Source organism: Arachis ipaensis, chromosome B1 (assembly GCF_059453495.1).
Source record: "Arachis ipaensis isolate K30076 ecotype BB chromosome B1, ASM5945349v1, whole genome shotgun sequence".
Classification (NCBI taxonomy): domain Eukaryota; kingdom Viridiplantae; phylum Streptophyta; class Magnoliopsida; order Fabales; family Fabaceae; genus Arachis; species Arachis ipaensis.
The window spans coordinates 3,519,082-3,539,744 of record NC_142436.1 but is presented as its reverse complement, the minus strand read 5'-3'; the positions used below and the strand labels follow the sequence as shown (position 1 = coordinate 3,539,744).

The window sequence follows — 20,663 nt, the reverse complement described above, 5'->3', positions numbered from 1 at the left end:
TTTTTATAAATTTTGTGATACTATTTTTCTATTTTTATTTAATTATCAGTTTGATATTTTATTCGATCTTATCACGTACATAGCACGTGCATCGCACATACATGGTACGGGTAATTACACATGTATTTTATGACTATTGATTGTTAGTTTTTACTTTACGAAACGGGTTGAATATTTAGGTCTGAAAGTCTATAAAGTGATTAAGTTATTTATTTAAAATTTTAAATGTTACTATGTATTATTGGATCTTAAAATTCAATGATTAGTGTAATAAGATAAAATAAAATAACGGTATAAGATCTTTTATGATTTTATTTGGTATAGAAAAAAATAGAAAAAAAAAGAAAAAAAAAAGAGACAAAATTAAATTAATTAGCTAGGTTCATATTTAAATCTATTAGATGTTGAAGCTCACTCCATAGTTGGCTCCAATTTGAGTGAATGTCCGCGCCAGAAACAGCTGCTTTAGCTATACAATCTGCAACACTATTTGCATTCCTCTGAATTAAAAGAATAGAGACTCTCCAATTCCAATTCATAACCTGCTGTATATGCTTTGCCAAATCCCATTCCGAAATATCTTTACCAAGTATTCTTTGGTTTACCAAGAAAAGAGCTTTTAAACAGTCTGTTTCACAAATAACTACCTCACGAAATCTATTCTCTCAAACAAGAAGTAAACCTCTCCAAATTGCATATAATTCTGCAAAAAGAACACTGCACATTTTGACTTTTTCAGTGCAACCTTTCAACCAACATTCATCAGGATTGCGAATGATACAACCAAAACCAGCATAACCAAAAGGAACAAAACAACTAACATCACAATTCAATTTAACAAAATGAACTAGAGGTGGAACCCAATGCAAACAAAGTGAAGGAGGAGACAAAGATCTTTTATGATTTAAGTCTTTAATAATAATTAAGACCTAATCATTATATATACTTATTATAAGCGAAAGATCCATAAACTCCAAAGCTATGTTTTAAAAACCTTAATACGCGTGTTTGGTATGGTACACATAATGAAGAAATACTTGATCAGAATACTAATAGTTAGAGAAATTACAAAAGTAGTGTGAGGGAGTCAGTGGTACTGAGCCTCACGCGGCATGTGGTTAGAAGTTAGAACAAAGAATATCAATTCGCTAAGTTCACGGCTTCATTTTCAGTCATAGACACATCCTTTTCATTTTGGTTCATTCATCTGTATTTTTTTTTTTCAATTCCCTAGCATTATTTGTCATTATGAGTATACACTTCTAAGATATATTGAGGGTTTTTTATGTATAAATTTATTTAGGTTCTATTTAATAACTATTTTTTCCAAATAGAACGAAAATATTTTGAATAAAAGTTAGTTTCTTTTGTGTAAATAAAAAAAATAGTTGAACTTAAGTACGACTAGCACTAGAAATATTAATTATGTGTAAGTTTTCAAACACAATTATTAGTTCATATATATACTATATACTATATATAATAATGAGGATATAAAAATTAATTGATATACATAAATTTTCTTTCTCATAATATCTTCTATTAAAAGCATATTTTACTAACTCTAAGAGTTGAACCAGGACTTTTTTTTATTGAGGACGACTCACATTCAGATAGTAAAAATGTCTTTTTGTCACGACGATGCTTAATAAAATAGCATGTATTCTATTTATTTGAGTTAAATATATTAATTGAACCAAAATTAATGCGCGCCCACACACACATATATATATAATAAACCGATTTTTAGAAAAATAAAATAAGAATTTAATTTTGATGTATAGTTAATGTAAAATTGTTTTATTCGTGCATTTAAGCGCACAACGCTATATTAATAAAAATAATTATTTTTTATATTAAATACATAAATAGTCATCTAAAAAACGATTGTAATTATATAACTTTAAAAAATATTTTATACTGTTAGTACATTAAAATTAAACTTATAAAATAATGAGTTAATTTATACTTTAAGCCAATATTTTGGACTAGTTATACGGGGCAGTTCAACTGAGTTTCTTTTCAGAATTGGATATTTTTTTAGTTAGATTATTTTAATTCAAATTGTTAAAATATGATAATACGCCTTAAATTATTTTAAGAGTACAAGAATTAGGAAAAAAAAAAGGAAGAAACAATAAAATTAAAAAATAAAAATTTTAAAAAATAATATAACAGATTAATATAGTACCTAAAAATAATACTTAACTTATTAAAATAAGTTAAAAATTAATATTTACTTTTAAAAAAATAAAAATAAATTATTTTTAAATATTTAAAATTTATTATAAAAAATAAATTAGATAAAAATTAACAATTTCAATTCCTATTTTTATTCTTTTAGTTAGATAAATTTACTATTTTTCTCTCTTTTAGTTTCTTTTATCCTATTCTTCTTCTTTTTAATTTTTATTCATCTGTTATTTAGTGTTTTCGGTTCTTATTTTTTTCTCTATACAACAATAACAACAAAGTCTTATCCCACTAAATGGGGTCGATTACATAGATCAAATGATGTCATCGACCTCTATCATGTATCATGTCTATAAAGAGATCGTTTATATGTAGATCTCGTTTGACTACTTTATGAATGGTCTTCTTAGGTCTTCTTCTGCCTTTCAACATTTGTCCATCTTCGATCTCATCCACCTTTCTGACTGGGTGCTCTGTCAGTCTTCTTCTCACATGTCCAAACCACCTGAGACGCGATTCTACCATCTTTTTTCGCAATAAGTGCTACTCCAACGAACTCTCTCTTATATCTTCGTTCTTTATTCTATCTAATCGCGTATGACCACTCATCAATCCCAACATCTTCATCTCTATCACACTTAACTTATGTTCATGTTCTCTTTTGGCCGCTCAACACTCTATACCATAAAACATAGCCGGTTTGATAGTAGTGCGAAGAATTCACCTTTAAGTTTTAAAGACACTTTTTTGTCACATATAAAACCAGACGCACTCTGCCATTTTGACTAATCTGCTTAATCCTATGATTTACATCCTATTCAATCTCTCCATTATCCTGTATGATTCATCCAATATACTTAAAACTTTTAACTTTTCGTAGGATGTTTTCTTCTGCGGCTGAACTTACATTCTATATATTCCGTCTTGCTACGGCTTATGCGCAGACCATACACTTCTAGAGCTTCTCTCTATAAATCTAACTTCTATTTAGGTCTTCCCTTGACTCTCCCAAAAGGAAAATATCATCGACAAAAAATATGCACCATGGCACAGACTCTTGGATATGCTCTATGAGTATTTTCAAGACTAATGTGAAAAGGTATGGACTTAAGGATGATCCCTAGTGTAATCCTATACTAATAGAAAATTTCTCTGTCAGACAATCTTAAGTCTTCACACTAGTTGTAACCCCATCATACATTTCTTTAATTGCAAGAATATATGCGATATTATACTTACTCTCTTCCTTTCCAAAACCTTCCATAAGACCTCTCTTGGCACACTATCGTATGCTTTTTCCAAATCAATAAACACCATATGTAGATTCTTTATTACTACGATACCTATCTATCATCCTTATTAACAAGTATGTAGCTTCAATGGTGGATCTGCTTGGCATAAAATCAAATTAGTTCTATGTTACTTGTGTCTCTTGTCTCAATATTCATTCTATCACTCTTTTCCAAAACTTCAGGGTGTGGCTTATGAGTTTGATCCCTCTATAGTTTATGCAACTCTGTATATCCCCCTTATTCTTGTAGATAGGTACTAATGTGCTCTTTCTCCACTCATCTGACGTCTTCTTTAACCTTAAAATCTCATTAAAAAACTTGGTTAATCAACTGATACCTTTCTCTCTAAGGCATTTCTAAACTTCAATCGGGATATTTATCGGGTCTTACTGCCTTGCCATTTTTCATCCACTTTAGAACTTCTTTTACCTCGAAGTATCGAATCATTCGATAGTAGTTAAAATTTTGATCTTCTTTCCTCATACATAACTGATCAAGATTCGGAAGAGTCTTCTGTCATTCATTAAATAACTTGTAGAAGTAGTTCTTCCACCTTTCATTGATCTTTTCATCTTGAGCCAAAATCTCTCCGTCTTTATGCTTTATGCACTTAACCTGATCCAAATATCTCATTTTTCTTTCACGCCTCTTTGCGATTCGATATATACCTTTTTCTCCTTCTTTCATACTTAAAGACTGGTAGAGACCCTCATATACTGTTGTTCTTGCTTCACTTACAGACACTTTTGTCCCTTTCTTAGCCGCTTTATATTTTTTCTAATTATCTGCATTGCGACACAAAGATCACTCTTTAAAGCACTCCCTTTTTACCTTTATCTTTTCTTATATACCCGCATTCCACCACCAGGACTCCTTGTCCCTTGGTCCTATCCCTCTAGATTCACAAAAATTTTCTTTCACTGTTCTTCTAATAACTTCTGCCATCTCCCTCCACATCTCCTTCGCGTTTCCATCCCCTTCCCACTTTGCCTCTTCTCCTATCCGTCTTGGGAAGCTTCTTTGTTCCTCACCTTTCATCCGCCACTACCTCGTCCTTGGATTTTTTCTATAGTGTCTTTTCCTCAACTTTTGCTCAACACAAAAATCCATGACGAGCATCATATGTTATGTTGTTAAAGTCTCTCACGGAATAATTTATAATTAATGTAAAATTTTCGGTCGACTTTTGTCAACAAAAAAAGTCAATTTTAGAGCTTGTCATGCCACTCCTATATATTTTTTTCTTCTTCTCTATACTTTGAAAAAAATATTTAAATCTATTTAAAATGTAAATTATGTAAACAAATACAAATAATGTTTATACTTTCTACTTTTATCAATAATAATAGCATGATTTAACATATTTCTAATACATACAATTAAATACGTATGTGATATTTATAAAATCAAATCATATATAAAATAAAATAATAAAATAGACAATATAATTTTAAATTATTATGTGAATATTAGATATAAAAATGAGCATAACTTATTGGAACAATTAAATATAAACTTATATAGCATGCACATAAATACTAATTTTTCTAATCTTAAAATAAGTTAAAGTGTATTATCATATTTTAATTATTTGAACCAAAATAATCTAATTAAAAAAAATGTCCAATTTAAAAAAAATCCAATAGAACTAATCCAAAATATTGACTTAAAAGTATATATTAGTTCATCATCCTATTTGTCTAAAAACTGGTTTATTTTATATATATATATATATATAGACATTGATTTCGGTTCAATTAATTTATTTAACTCAAATAAATAGGATATATATATATATATATATATATACATTGATTTCGGTTCAATTAATTTATTTAACTCAAATAAATAGGATAGGTATTATCTTATTAGACATTGTGCTCATAAAAAGATGTTTGGATAATTCGATTACAGTATTTGGTTTATGTATATCTTGAGACTGTAACATCCCAACTTTTGACACGTCATGACTAATGTCAACTGTTCAGGAGTTACTTATCGTGAGGACCTACTTAACTCTAGACTCAGAATTTCGAAACAAAAATTAATAACAGCCTTTATCGATTTAATCGTGAATAAACTATTTCTCGTAAAATGTCATATAGTTACTTGTAAGGATAATACTTAAAGTCATATTATCGAAAAGCACATGATAACAGAGTATATATATATATATATATATAAACATAAGTTAAGTTTGAAGATACATGCCAAGTATTAAAATAACGAGTACTGCACCAAGTTATATTTACAGAGACAAAATTAAAGAAAAATAGTCCCAATCCTCACACAGATTTTCTAAACTGGAACCGAACTACTAAGATGTCCTACCCCTCTAAAAGTACTACAAAAGCGAGGAGAAAGTAATACTAAGTTCACCAAAAAGGAGCGGAATATCCACTGCGACTAACTCTAGAGTGATCTCCGAACATCGTCCAAGAAAGTGGTCCCAAGCGTGCTCCATATGAAGACTCCGTCGCGCGCTGGATCCTCATAGCTCAGGATAGAACGAAACTCAAAGAGCTCCTCTGCCGGACCCGTCTGGGGAGGGGGGAAAAGAAAGGGAGGAAGGGTGAGAACCTAGAGTTCTCAGCAAAGTAAAAAGGGAACCTAGGGTCCTTGTCTCTAAGTTGTCGCGAAACAGAAAAAAAAATAACATACACAGAGATTCAAGGCACAAACATACATATAATAAGTAGATAGCATAAACAAAAAAGAAATAGCAGTAAATAATTCACAAGAAGTACATATGCACAAACAAGATGATGCATGCCTGTTCCTAGTGCAAGCCATGAGCTCATGCGTCAGTTGTCTACCCGCAACCCGACGTTACTCGGAGTGAACCCCGAATATGGTTCCTTTACTGTGTCAATTAGACAGCTTGGCATCACAGTTATCCATGTCAATTAGGCCTCATTATAATAACAGTTCAATGTGTATCACAGTAAGGAACTGTACTATCAATTAGGCGAACATTTCCGCATTAGCAATCTCAGGCTATCCGTTAGGCGGGTACTTTCGCATTAGCAGTTCGCCACAAGGCCCATTCAATATAATTCTCAATTTTTATTTCATTCCTTGTTCCTCATTCTTCTTTCTTCTCTTTATCTCTCAATATCATTGTCTTTAACTTTAACCCTTCTTAGGGGTAACTTACATCTCTTTTCATTTCCTAAGCTTGTTTAATCTAAAACTTCTTGTGTTGTAAATACTTATGCACGACCTATTTTTCTTGGTAAGGTAACTCTAGAGATCATAATCTTCAATTTAAGTTAGGTTTTGCTGAACTTGGATTAGAATTGAATTTTTTACAAGATTTAGAATTCTGCTATTGCATTTACAAAATTCTAGAAAAACAGACAGCAGCAGTATTTTTATAAATTTTACAATAATTTCAATTCTAATCCGTTGCCTCTAAATTTTGGTGAAATTATAGTAAACATTCCCAAGTTTAAAAATCCACAAGTTTCAGGTTCATATCACTTCATTTGAGTAATTAATTATCAATTGGAAGAGGTGCCCTATTTTTATGAATCAGTTTAGAATTTTCAGCAAACAACCCATCTTCCAAATGACTTATCTAAGTATACAAAATATATATTGACCTGAAACTTATTCTCACTTAAAATATACTAATAAATATTTAAATTCCTTTTGGGAGCAACTCAAAATTTGGTTTAAATCTGAAGTTATAGCGTCTGGAAGTTGGTACTGCAGAATCAGGAAACCAGAAAAATCTGCAGCAACCACTAAACTTCAAAAAATTATATCTTCTAAATCACTTGGCCAAATTCCCTGAAATTTTTCTGCAATAATCTTGACTTATAAAAATTTGTTAAAAAAATAGATTAGTTTGAAAATCATGTCCAGATTATTCATAGTTTTCGTTTTAAGTTGCTGTCCAAACAGATTAGGAATTTCTGCAGCAAGACTTCTCAATTTCACTAACCAAATTTAGTCCTCTGGGTTTCCAACTTATACTAATCCCCTATTCCTCTCATTCATCACCATATCTACTTTAATTATATCATAACCCTACTCCAAAATTTCAGTTCCATGTACCTATCAGAAATTACCATGATTTATATCATACAAGCACACTTTAAAGCATTAAAATTATACACTTCTTCTAACAATAATAAACCAACCAATCAATAGAATTTCAGCAACATCAACCTTACTAACTCATCACCTTCAACTAGAAATTGCATCTAACAATTACCCATTACCCATAATTCTAATCCTTACCTCTTTTGAAGTTAGAAATTCTATTTTTACTTCTTTCCGGAATCAGAACCCTAACCGTATGGAATTGGAGCTTTGGCCTCTCTTTCAAGAATGAATGGCCGACCTTACCTCAAGCAAGGGAAGAGTTCTTGTCTACGGTCACTACTATTCTATCAAGAATTGGAATTAGAATGGCAGAGGTGGAATAAAAGGGAAGAACAAAATTTGAATCTGAAAAAGAGAAAGAAGGAGAGTTGTTAGTTCTCACCTAACAAAGAAGCTTCGAAGATTCAGAGTGATGAGAGGTGGGGTGCCTTCCTTCTTGCTGCGGATGGCTTCTTCCTTCCTCTTCAGTTTCGTTTTGCTTCCCTTCTCTATTCTTTTCCTTCATTTATGCATGTTTTTGGTTCAAAAAAAATGAGAAGCACTATTAACAAGAGATAGAAGAAAAGGAAGTGGGTGAGGCGGTGCATAAGGCTTCGTGGCTTCTCTTCACCTCAACACAGCATCAATGCATGCTTGAGGAGGTGTGACCATGGTTCCAAACGGCGCTGAGAGGAGAAGTGATCAGGGTTAGATTTGAGTAGGAAAAGTTTGGTTCAGTTGAACTGGGAAAAGGAAAAGAAAACCGTGCTTTTGAAAAAGAGGAAGGAAAAACCGAGTTAATGGTTGGTAACGCTTTTAGGCTAATTTCTCAACTAATTCATTATCTACGCTTTATATTTTTATATATCTAACCCCGCCAGCGAACGCTGTAAGGAATCAGAAATCACAGGCCTCATGGGGTAGGGTGGTTACAGTGACAGAAACAGAAACACAAAGACATAAACATAAAAAACATAAACATAAATTATTAGTATATAAGTGATGCTAGGTAGTCAAAGATTAATTACAATATAAAAATGTCATATAAAAATTCTCATTCTCTTGATAAGTAAGTGATATACACCTTCTTATCACTTATTCTCCTTATCATCTACTGTTTTTCTACGTGCTTTGAGTTATTAATGTTCTTTCCAAAATCAATTTCAGTTTCTTCCAAATTAAATCCCTAAATTCCTCAATCACATTATTACCCATTAAAATGCAATTTTTTTGTAGAAATTATGGAGGTTAAATTTAAAAATTTTAACAACTTCTACTGTACAACTCATATTTTACATATAAACTATTAGAAAATAAAACATAAAAAATAAGATATAAACAAAAATTAAAAAATAAATTTTTAAAAATAATTATTAACTCGTCATATTAAAATGAATAAATAAGCATACATATGAATATTAAATAAAAAATATTAAAATAATTAAAATCATGACCTATTAGTACACATATAAAATAATTTGAAAAATACAATAAGATGCATAGTTTAAAATTTGGTAATATTAATTATAAAAATTTATTAATTATAGACATCATACGTATGAAATTATGAATATTATGAGTACAAAATTATGGATGTTATTAATATAAAATTATCAATATTATGCGTATGAATTTATGGATGTTATGAGTAAATTTATCAATTGAATAAATTAATTTAAGAATTTGATATTTTTTCAGATTCAATTATAACATCTGTGTTAATTTGATAGTTACTTATGCAATAACTTCTTCAACTCCTTCTGATAAATTTTCTTGGCTTATTCTAATTGTACTTGTAATTGAAATAGAGTTGTGAATTTTAGCTGGAGAGAATAAACAACCTTCATGATCTAGATTAATAATGAAAAACCTATTAAACCAAGCTTTGACATTTTTCAACGTTTGCAATAATAATAAATGAATTAAAGGAAATAAAAATCAATTACAATTAAAATCATTTAATGAATATTATTATTGTTCTTAATTGTTATTAGTCATTATTGTATTCTTAAATTTAAGATTTGAACCTCTCTCCAAAGATGTCATTCCTTCTGTGTCTATTTATTAAGCATGGGAGAGAGAATCATATGACATTATAACATTCAAATTATAAAAGGAAATATTAAATAGTGATTACAAGAATGTCTAATAGTTAGAAATATAATATTATAATTAATATCATTAATAAATGGGACTGATAAGAATATGATAAGTAGATTGATAAGAGAGTGAGATAAAAAATAAAAATATTATTAAGTTATATAAATGAAGTAAATTATAAAAAGTTTTGGTTAAGTATGGCTGAAAATTTTTTATTTACCAAACTTTTTTCTTATATATACAAGAATAGACAAACGTACGGAAGGGCAAGTGAAGGTTTTGATAGATCTTTGAACCAAAAGTAAATACTCGTTATATTATTAAGACAGACATAATTTATATATAATTTTAACAAGATTGTTAGCACAAAAATGAACAAAGATTGATAAGGATAAACACAAGACTGATTATAATGATTATAATGAACAAGTAATTGTCTCAAATTCATAAAAACTAAATGATTTATTGCTTAGTAATAATATTAACATTGCCAACTAATAAATGGGTATTGTAGTCTTAAACTCAATCAAGAACTTCGGCCAAATAACAAATTTACTAATTTAATTAATATTAAGGTTACGAGAACTGAACCAGTAGAATGATTGGTTCAATAATTTAGTGGTCCAATCAGAATCAAACCGTAGTTGAATCGGTTTAGTTAGATATACAATAAAATTATTAAAAATTTAATTTATAATTTGTAATATTTAAATTTAATGACTTCTAAACTAATAAAATTCAAAATTTTACCATTTTCACAATAAATTATCAATAATTTATTATTAAAAGTTTATAATCAACTTTAAACGTCAAAATTTACAATTTAAAATGAATTCTCAAACAAATAATTGGATAAAAAAAAAGAGAAAATTTCTTGCATCAACAAATTTACGGAGATTTCTCTATGTGGCAATACAGATTCCACTTCTTTTCCATGTCATACACACCCTAGCAAACACAAACAACCAAGATGAGACTCTTAACATCTGAGGAACAAGAGGGTGATTACCATAACAATACACTAAAAAATCTTTAGTCACACGGAAGACAGATTCATCATTAATTATTACATTCTTTTTTCTTATGGCTCTTTTTAAAAATTACCATAACAACATATATCATTTTATGGTTGTTCCATTTATAAGATATTACCAATCATAGTAATCAGAATCGAACTGATAATCAATCTGATTATACAACCGAATCACTAGATCACTGATTTAACTGGTGGACCACTTATTCACTGGTTAATTCGATCATAATTAAAAAGTATGTAAAAATATAAAATTAAAACTAAAATTGATTTTTTCATCATGCTTAAATACACTCTCATCACAATTAACTTTTACAAAATTTGCTTTCAAACACTTTTAAATCTTACTAGCAAACAAACAACACAATTTATTCAAAAACTCTGTAGCAAAGAAAAACTCCATTGTAAACATCTAAACCAATAAAAAATATGGTTATTACGATTCAACCATTATAAAGTATAAATATTGAAAATATGGTTATTTCAATTCAACCATGTACTCCAAATGTTAACAAGAAAGAGAATTTGGCTACGATCCTTGATCCCGGCCTAAAACCAATTTGCAATGAAAGATTAGTTAATGAGATGTTGCCGTCCGAAACTCAAAAAATGCTAGACGCTATATATCATACAAATGCAAAATAGTTTCATTCCAGCCAAGTAATATTTAAATTGATTAATCCCTCAAAAGTTAATAATGCTTATTCTTAAGATGGTGGCGTTCTTGATGGTGTTTGTGATGAAGATATTTTTAAAATTCTAACAAAAGAAAAATAAAAGATTTACAACAATAAAACGTTGCCTATACAAGCATAATCATTAGGCAGATAGGTCCCCTCGAACAGGCAGATAGGTCCCCATTTAAAACGTTGCCGTTTCGTAACTCTGTCTTTCATGGTGGGGACGAATTTTTCCTCCACGAAACGACGTCGTTCGCCTCATGATCCAATACGACGTCATTTTGTTCAACTTGGATGGGACTAAATTGTCCTGGAGGTGACACGTGACAGTTAACCTGACACGTCGGCCCATTAACCTCCACGTAGGACGTCTTGACTGGGTCAAACTATCATGGGACGTATCTGGTGTATAACTAAAAACGTTAGGGTCAAAATTTTAGTTAAATTTTGTTGGGAACAAATATGTCCGACCGTAAATTCCTTGGGGACCTATTTGGAGTATTACTCTTTTTGTTATTTTAACTTTAATTCAAGTGTCGTTTTATACAAACCAGCCAGATTTCAGTTTGATCCGACCAGCCGATTTATCAGTTATTTTTGAAATGGTGTTTTTTTTTAAGAACCGAACCGCAAATGCTTCCATTTTTTATTGGACTAGTCTAATTAATCGGTTTGATCCGGTTTTTAGAATTATAGTTCTCGGGTATCCTTGTTTCTTAATTCTTACTATGAGATATTGAGAGATACTAAGGTCATTAGAATGTTATTGTTTTGACTTTTGAGTCATCATTTAGTCATTAATTTAATTTTTTAATTTAATAATTCAACAACATACTTTATCTCATACTTTAAATATTAATAACTAATTAATAGCTCAAAATAATAAATTTAATGGTCCTTTAACATAATTCTATTTTTTGTTGACTTTTTTATTATGGAATTTTTTCTTGTAATAAGGTTTTGGTGTAAATATTTTACCGGTTCTTCTTACATTATAAACAACTGTTATCTATCTATTTGTTATTATCTATTACATTAGGGTAATGTCATAGTGAATAGTTAAAATTGTTTCTTTTGATAAAAAAAAAAAATCAAAAAAATATCATTACACGTTTTTTATAAATTTAGTAATTTTTTTTAGAAATTGTTCTTCATCCAATTTTTTTTAGTAATTTTATGGGGCAAAGTGTTGCTTGCTTCTCTTTCTTTACGTACAAGTTGGTTTTATATTTTTGTTCGCCATAGAAAAATGGTTTGTCCATATGATTTCCTGGAGGTTATCACCCCATCTAGAGAGTGTTGAAAAATCCACGTCGGGGTGATCTTTCAGACAACCCATGTCCCATAATTCCATCAACATGATAGGAAATTCATAAATGCATAGCATGGGTTAAGGTGATTATCGTGCTAGCTAACTGCACAAAACTACATGCAACGTGTGAAATTTATGAGAAATAAGGAAACGTCGTATCTTCCTGATTATTGAGAACTCAGGTCTCAACTCGCAAGCTATCCTAGTACAAAGAATTCAGCAGCACAGATCCAGCTGTAAGTACTTTATCTTCGCAGTTGCCTCTGCAAAAGCAAATATCAGTAGCATTAAAACCCATCGATGCATATGAAAGTCCAAAACGTATTTTTCTGCTTTTGTCATGTTGAATTTTCATCAATGATTTAAAAAATGGAATTAAAAGGTATCTACAGCATTACAGGACTTATCATGTAATGAAAATGTACATTGCTAAGTACAGAGATAACAAACATACCCTTGGGGCATTTTGGACTACTTGTGGTCGCCTATCAGGAACTCTCTCCGGATCCGGTATCAACTCCGGACTATCGTGCTTATAGAATGCCTGTAAAGCTCTTCCGATGAATGGGCGAACGATATTCACTTCCATGGCAGACAAATTTTTTATCTACAATATATGAAGAATTATGTTGTTCATTGCCAGCAAGAAATAAAAAGACCTATTATGAGAGGTCAACGTCCAAAATAGTCCCTTAGATTTAGGGGCGGAGCTAGCATAAAATTTTGGGAGGAGCCAAAGTTTAATTTTCGAATATAAAGAGATAAAAATAAAAATTTTAAGGAGGGCTAAACCAAAATTTACACAGTTTATAAAAAAAATTGAAGTTTAGGGGGGGCCATTGCCCATTGGCCCCCTTGAGACATGAGAGGCTCCGCCCCTGCTTAGATTGGTTGTGTGCACTATAAAATAGTCCTCGAGATCCTAATCGCTCCAATTTATGTTTCTAAGATTAGCAAAAGTGCACCATGTTAGTCCTTCAGCCCTTTTCCATCAACTGACTCATCACGCCATTAGAGACTAACGTGGCACACTTTTATCGATCTCAGGGATATAATTGGCGCAATTGGAATCTCGGAGACTATTTTAGTGCATGCGGTGAATCTCAAAGACTACTTTGGGATTTAACTCAGTATGAGAACAAACAAGTGTAGGAATGCATGCAATTCTCAATGCAACAATTGTAATTTAAGTGTAGGAAAGTGAGAACCCATTCTCTCTATATTCTACTATATCATTATCTTTTACCTGCAGAGTCAATTAAACGGCTCTACTAGAAGGCAACAAATTGTCTTGCTTGTATGCTTGCAGTTGGTTTCTAAGCATATTAGACTATTAGTATGAATACTATGGAATAGACACAGCACAAGAAAATTTAAGATTCTTTATCTCCCAGCTTTTGTAATCTAAAATTCAAGGGAGGCAACTTTATTCAAAAACAATCTAGGAGTGGAAAAAGTGTGATGAGACCAAAATAACCACGCAAAAACTTGATCTGTTATAGATAATGGTCATGTACATATCATTTTCCAAGATGACCAAGATTTAAGTTTATTGAAATATGTCGACAAAAGAGTTTAGTTTGGGTATCGGAAATTTTATATCTATATACTTTGGCAACTTGCCTACGCATTCGAGGCCCTCAAAATTTATTTGCCAAGATTATTCTTTGTAATTTTTTTTTCTTGTGAACAGAACTCTACTTTCATGAAAGAAATTATTAAAACAGAACTTTAATTTAGTACAAAATCCTATATGTAATCAACAAGAAAGAACCACTTGATTACATATGGCAGGAACACTGGTATTGTAAACAACTATCAGTGAATCAAATTTACCCAATGCAAAAAGGAAATAAAAAATATTTACCTTAACAGCAATTGTGCGACCATTGAATGCCTCCAGGTCAGTTTCAACCTTATGAAATCGTACATCTCTGATGTCCTCAATTAGAGATCTCACCTGTATAGAAAATAATAAGGTAAAGCATCCGAAAAAAAAAAAACCAGGGTATATTTCCACAAGGGAGAGGACCATTTTTATACTCACCATATATGCATCCGAAATGTCATCATTTGCACTAAAATTTGAAAAGATGTTAGTCAATGTAGTAATAGTTTGTTTGGAATGCTAGGAATAAGAATTCACTCAAGAGTTAAATTCTTTTTCTTGTTTTGGAACTAAAAATGAATGATTTGAATTCTTTTGAGAATTTCAATTCTCATTTTTCTTTCATTTGTCAATCAGACCAAAAGGGATCTGATTTCCAAATCCACTCACACACTCTTCTAACTTGAATTCTATTCTATAATATATTATAGTCATTCAAAATCATGGAATTGAGTTTCAAATAGAAATGAATTCTTTTCTTAAAGGAAATAGAATTCTTTTTTCATGTTAAATGGTTTCCAAACAAGCTTTAAGAGAAAAATGGTATACAACAGAATAATGTCTCTTTTTCTTATGAGAAGAGCAATGTCTCTTAAACTCTGGACTTACTGGTCAAACAGAAGTCTAGAAATTTCTACATAGTGAAATGGCAGTTGCTCTGACATCTCTTGCGAGTTTCGCTCAGCTTCCAAAACTTGAGTCAACTTCTCTAGTTACAGAAAAAGAAAAAGGAATTGGAATAATATTAGGCCTTGTATATTTGTTAATTTCACTTCAATGTAAACCATAAACCAAGAACCTTTAAACTAGCAATAGATCAAGACGAGAGCAGTAATATTGTACAAAACTATAGAACACATCACCATCAACAATAAAAAGGGAAAAAATTGTTACATTTTAAACCGTCTAGTAAAGTGATTACTCATATCAAGCTATTGCAAGCAATTTACGACCTGAGACGAGATTCTACCATCTTTTTTACAATAGGCACTACTCCAACTTTCTCTCTTGTATCTTCATTGCTTATTTTGTCCATACGTGCCTAACCATTCATTCATCTCAACATTCTCATCTCTGTCGCACTTAACTTATGTTCATACTCATCCTTTGCCGCCCAACACTCTATTTCATATAATATAGCCGGTCTAATGGCAGTGCGATAAAATTTTCCTTTTAAGTTTTAAAGGTACTTTTTTGTCGCATATATAACCAGACGCACTCCGCCATTTTGATCAGCCCACTTGTATCCAATGTTTTACATCCTCCTCAATTTCTCTATTATCCTGTATCATACATCCAAGATACTTAAAACATTTTACTTGCAGTAGAATGGTTTCTCTAATTTTCACTTCTATATTATTATTTCCTCCTCGCCTGCTAAACTTACATCCTATATACCATCTTACTGCGGCTTATGCTCAAACCGTATCCTTCCAAAGCTCCTCTCCACAACTCTAACTTCTGATTTAAATCTTCCATTGTTTCTCCTATAAGGACGATGTCATCGGCAAAAAGCAAACACCATGGTATTGGTTCCTGGATATGCTTACTAAGCACATCCAAAACCAATGTGAAGAGATATGGGCTTAGAAATGATCCTTGGTGCAATCCTACACCAATAGGAAATTCCTCTATCACACCACCTTGAGTCTTTACATTAGTAGTAACCCCATCATACACATCCTTACTTGCATAAATATATGCAATCCTTACCCTCTTCTTTTCCAAAACTTTCCATAGAACCTTTCTTGGTACCTATCATATACTTTTTCCAAATAAATAAACAATCATGTGTAGATCTTTTTCGTTATTCCGATATCTCTAAAAAGGCAAAAAGAAAATTTTCCTAAGGTAAATCAAAAAGGAGATTTTCTACTATTAATGACAACAAAGTTTTGATTTCAAATTCACTCTTCCATTAACCCTTCTAGTTACACTCTAGAAATATAGAAGAGGCATGAATATTGCTCAAACAGTACAAATGACTCAATGTGAAGGGAAGAAATCCCCCTTAAATATCAGATTAGGAATCATTTAACAATCAACATAACTTTAAGAGAACTTATTAAATTCCTAATTCAATTCCATAGAAATAGAGTAACCAAATTATCTATGATCTCTAAACTTATACCAAATTAAGGGATTGTGTCAATGGCCATTTGATCTCTGTTCCTAATTATTACCTGTCAATGCCTCTAACTTAATCAAGTACCTAAAATGGTATGTATCTCATGGTGCTTATAAGGTTTGAGTTGTTTCACCCACACTTTGTAATATGGTGCTCATAAACTTTAGCTTAATTCCGCTATACCCCAAAATGGTATTTAAGAAAAACTTGCACCCAATGTCCACAGTGCAAAATAAGGAGAGAATATTGTTGGAAGTTCGAAAATATTAGTTCAAACACATCCTTCAAATTTCCTTCATCTATTCTATATTTTTGGTTTCTCAATTATAGGTTGTAAAAGAAAAAATAATACGTATTATTTTTAATGGATAGAGATGTGAAAAGAGAAGCTCACCAACAGACATCCATTGAGGAGGGCAAATGGAGCACTTGCCCCTCTTTTTTAATGCAACAGCCAGCCAAAGCGGTACTTGGGCAACAATCTGTGGGATGAACGGGCCAAAATCTCCCTGCCATTGTTATTAAAAACTAAGTAAATAACAATGCACTGTGTGTAAAAGGAATTAGTGTTGAGACGTTCCATTTATTGGTTATTGCTTACAGAGATGAAATTAAGAGGACCCATCTTGAGATTGGGCACAATGTCCACAATCTCATCCTCAGCAATGAACTCAAGCTGCACGGTGACCAAATCATAACGTATTAATAATCTGTGAACAATGTCAAAGAATGAAGCAGAGCAAAGGACCAAAAAATTTTAAAAATACCTCCTCTGCTGAAAACAGTGAAAGCTCAGGATCTGATTGCCCAGCCATCTCTTCTCTCCGAACTCAAGATGCAATGAGATATACTAAGCTATGATGCACACACACTAGTACAAAAGGAAATTTTCAGAAACTTTCTGTAATACAAAATGAAGTTCTATTTACTCATTGAAATTAAAGAATATATAAAAAGAATTTCTGCACAAGTAAAAAAATTGCAGCACACAAAGACACTCAAATGGCACAAATTTCAGCACACAAAGAACACTTAGAAACAACAGAAATCGGAATAATAAAATAATAGTTTTGGGCTCTTGGCAGAAAAGAGAGAAAGAGGGCAAAGCAAGGTTGCTGGTAGGAGAGGTAACTTTGACTGAAGTTGCTATTTGTGTTGCTAGCTAGTGGCGAACAGTCAAATAAATATGAGTGACTGTGAGAGAAGAAGAGATGTGTAGGCTGAGCCAAAAAATGAAAAAGAAAGCATGGGAACAAGGGTTTCTGGAAAATAGCATTGGAGAGAATGAAAACCAAAATAAACAAAAAAAAATAAAGAAAATAAAATGATCCAGTTTTAAGTCACTAATAGTGCTGAAAAATACTTTTCTTTGCCAAAGCCTTCTTTTTCAAAGGACTTTGACCCTTGTGTGAGGTCAACATCATTTTCTTAAGACCTCTTTTTTCGTTCATTTTTTATGCAGAAAAATAGCAATAAACAAACTTATAAGACATGCAAGATGAATGAAGTGTGTGGGAGCTATTCTTTTGTGAATTACAGCAACCAGGTCCCATAACTTGATTTTGCCAATGGATATCAATGCCATATAATACAAATGACCTGAAACAGAAGAATAAATACTAGCAACAAACAGTTTAACCTGTATAAGAAGGTAGAAAGGCTACCCACATCATGATGCAATGCTATTCCCATCAAATAATAAAAACTGAAATTAAAAATCAGAGGGGAAATAGCAGACTGAGACTTGAAAAGTAACTTCAGATGATGTTGACAGAAATTTAATCATGTAAAACACAAGAACAAATCATATACGCATCAACTTGCCACAATGGGAAAAGGAACTGAGAATGCAATAGCATGATTTACTTTTTCTTGGATTTAGATACATAGAAAACACAATGTGTGAGGATAGATACTATGGCAATCCTTTTAAACAAATGACACTAAGAGAACTTAAAAACAGGTGAAGAAAGCAAGATTAATTAACTGTAAAGGGCCTAGTAAGTTCATGGTGAGTGATATAAGCAGCAAGTGTGACTACTGATCCACCCGATTACTACTTTTGATGATAGACTAAAGCAAGGCAATGACCAAAATCAATTTAAAATTAAGCTAGAAGGATACTTAACCTATTAGGGAATAATTAATTAGTCTAAGATCACTACAACTTGCTAATTAGCCTAAAGATCCTAAAGCAACTAATTAATTAAGTAAATAACTAACTTCCGATGGTATTGAAGTAAACGAACTGACACAATATCCAAAATTGCCACCAATAATGTATGTACATGGAATTATCTGCTAACAAATATTCCTTCATGACCAAATCTGCCTAGTTCTGAAGATTTGAATTTCATAATTTGGGAGAATTCAACAGTGCAACCCCTTATATGAGAAGTCCCTCAAAGATTGTATGTGATTTACACCTTCTTTCCTATCATCTATTATACAAACAAATAGAATGAAAACACCACTATAAGAATTAATAGCCAGACAAGAAGATATATTGTCTTTGAAAAGGAGTCACAATTTAAGGATAGCAATTTTCACATAAGTTCCATGAATTATGGGAAAGGGACTTGGAAACTCTAGGGCATAGTTACTAGAACCGAACCGGTAATCAATCCAGTCATATGACCAAATCACTGGTTCAACCGGTAAATCATTAATTCACCCGGGTGACCCGATCATAATTAAAAAAATATATAATTATATAAATAAAACTAAAATCATGTGTTAAAACTTAAAATGCAAGTCTTTACAAACATAATAATAATCAAATATCAAGTCTTAGACATAACCAATGATGCAAAAAGAGATATTAAATTAGTCTCTAGTACAAAATACTTTCTCAAATCTCAATCTAAATGAACAAGAGCGAGCGAAAGATAATATAATCGGTAAATCAAGTCCAAAAGATGATCTCAAAGTCGGCATCTATATCTTCATAGGACAAATTTAGAGCTTGATCAAAATTTTCCTCATTTTGATATGCATCTATATCTTCCATAGCATTCTTACTCAACTCGGCAACAATAATCAGCAACAAATTCAACTCAACTCAACGATGTTATCCAGCAACAAAATTCAACTCAACGATGTTATCCAGCAGCAAAAAACTTTGCTCCGTGATATGTTCAGCAACAATTGAACTTACGACAACAAATTCAACTCAACTCAGCGATGTTATCCAGCAACAAAATTCAACTCAATAATATTATCCAGCAACAAAAAACTTTGTTCAGTGATATGTTCAGCAACATTTCAACATACAACAACAAATGCAACTCATTCATAATTTGCAACAACAAATTCAACTATAATAATTTTCAAATCCCTAGTATTCAGCTTCAACAATTCTAAAAAACCACATACAACAACAACAACCACCAGTCCATCACCATAAAATTCTAATTTCACTATGAAACCCTAAGGTACACTGAAATTGACACTGAAAGTCTGAAAAAACAGGATCGAAGAGAGCTCACCTGGGACTGACGGTGGAGGAAGTTGACCAACTGAACTAACGGCCGAAACAAGACGACCACCACCACCGCCAGAGGGACCAGATGCTGGTTCCGTCTGCTTCTGCCGCTGACGAAGCGAGCGCAGGGAAGGCGCGACAGAGTGCGAGACCGTGACGACGAGCTTCAGTCTGAGATGAGTCCGAGACCGAGAGAAAAGTGACGGACCGGAGACGAGGTGAGGGGAGAGAGTGACGAGGTGAGGCCTGAGGGGAGAGATTGAAATAATAAACAATTAAACATGACCAGCCGGGTCACCGAGTTTACTAAAAACCGGCCAGGTCGAACCGGTTTTTTACAGGTCTAATACTTGTTCAATTTTGGAGAGCAAAATTACGAGTCCAATGGTTGAAATGGAAAAACATGAACACACAGTTTTTCCATTCTAAAACTCATTGGAAACCAGAAAAACAGATTGGAA

General features: G+C 31.8%; 1 protein-coding gene and 1 long non-coding RNA gene across 4 annotated transcripts in view; both read right to left on the bottom strand.

The window, feature by feature from the left end:
- The window catches only part of LOC110268876 (uncharacterized), a 28,707-nt gene extending 20,290 nt beyond the window's left edge, over positions 1-8,417 (bottom strand). Inside the window, exons 1-2 of the long non-coding RNA XR_015902671.1 lie at positions 7,981-8,417; positions 7,734-7,877 (exon numbers count right to left, since the gene is read on the bottom strand). This is a non-coding gene — a long non-coding RNA (uncharacterized LOC110268876). The remainder of the gene's footprint in view (positions 1-7,733; positions 7,878-7,980) is intronic.
- Positions 8,418-12,687: 4,270 nt separating this feature from the next.
- Positions 12,688-20,448, bottom strand: LOC107644435 (DNA replication complex GINS protein PSF2). Of its 3 annotated transcripts, none has more exons than XM_088500850.1 (9): positions 20,207-20,448; positions 17,486-18,317; positions 17,320-17,394; positions 17,113-17,227; positions 15,200-15,299; positions 14,750-14,780; positions 14,570-14,662; positions 13,157-13,309; positions 12,688-12,965 (listed from the first exon to the last, which is right to left on the bottom strand). In XM_088500850.1, exons 2-9 carry the CDS (start codon positions 17,531-17,533, stop codon positions 12,948-12,950), a joined length of 633 nt encoding a protein of 210 aa, XP_088356976.1. In that variant the 5' UTR covers positions 17,534-18,317; positions 20,207-20,448; the 3' UTR covers positions 12,688-12,947. The 3 variants fall into 3 exon arrangements, with proteins under 3 accessions (XP_088356976.1, XP_088356977.1, XP_088356975.1); XM_088500851.1 differs by having other exon boundaries at positions 17,486-17,619; XM_088500849.1 differs by having other exon boundaries at positions 17,486-17,589.
- Between the last annotated feature and the right edge of the window lie 215 nt (positions 20,449-20,663).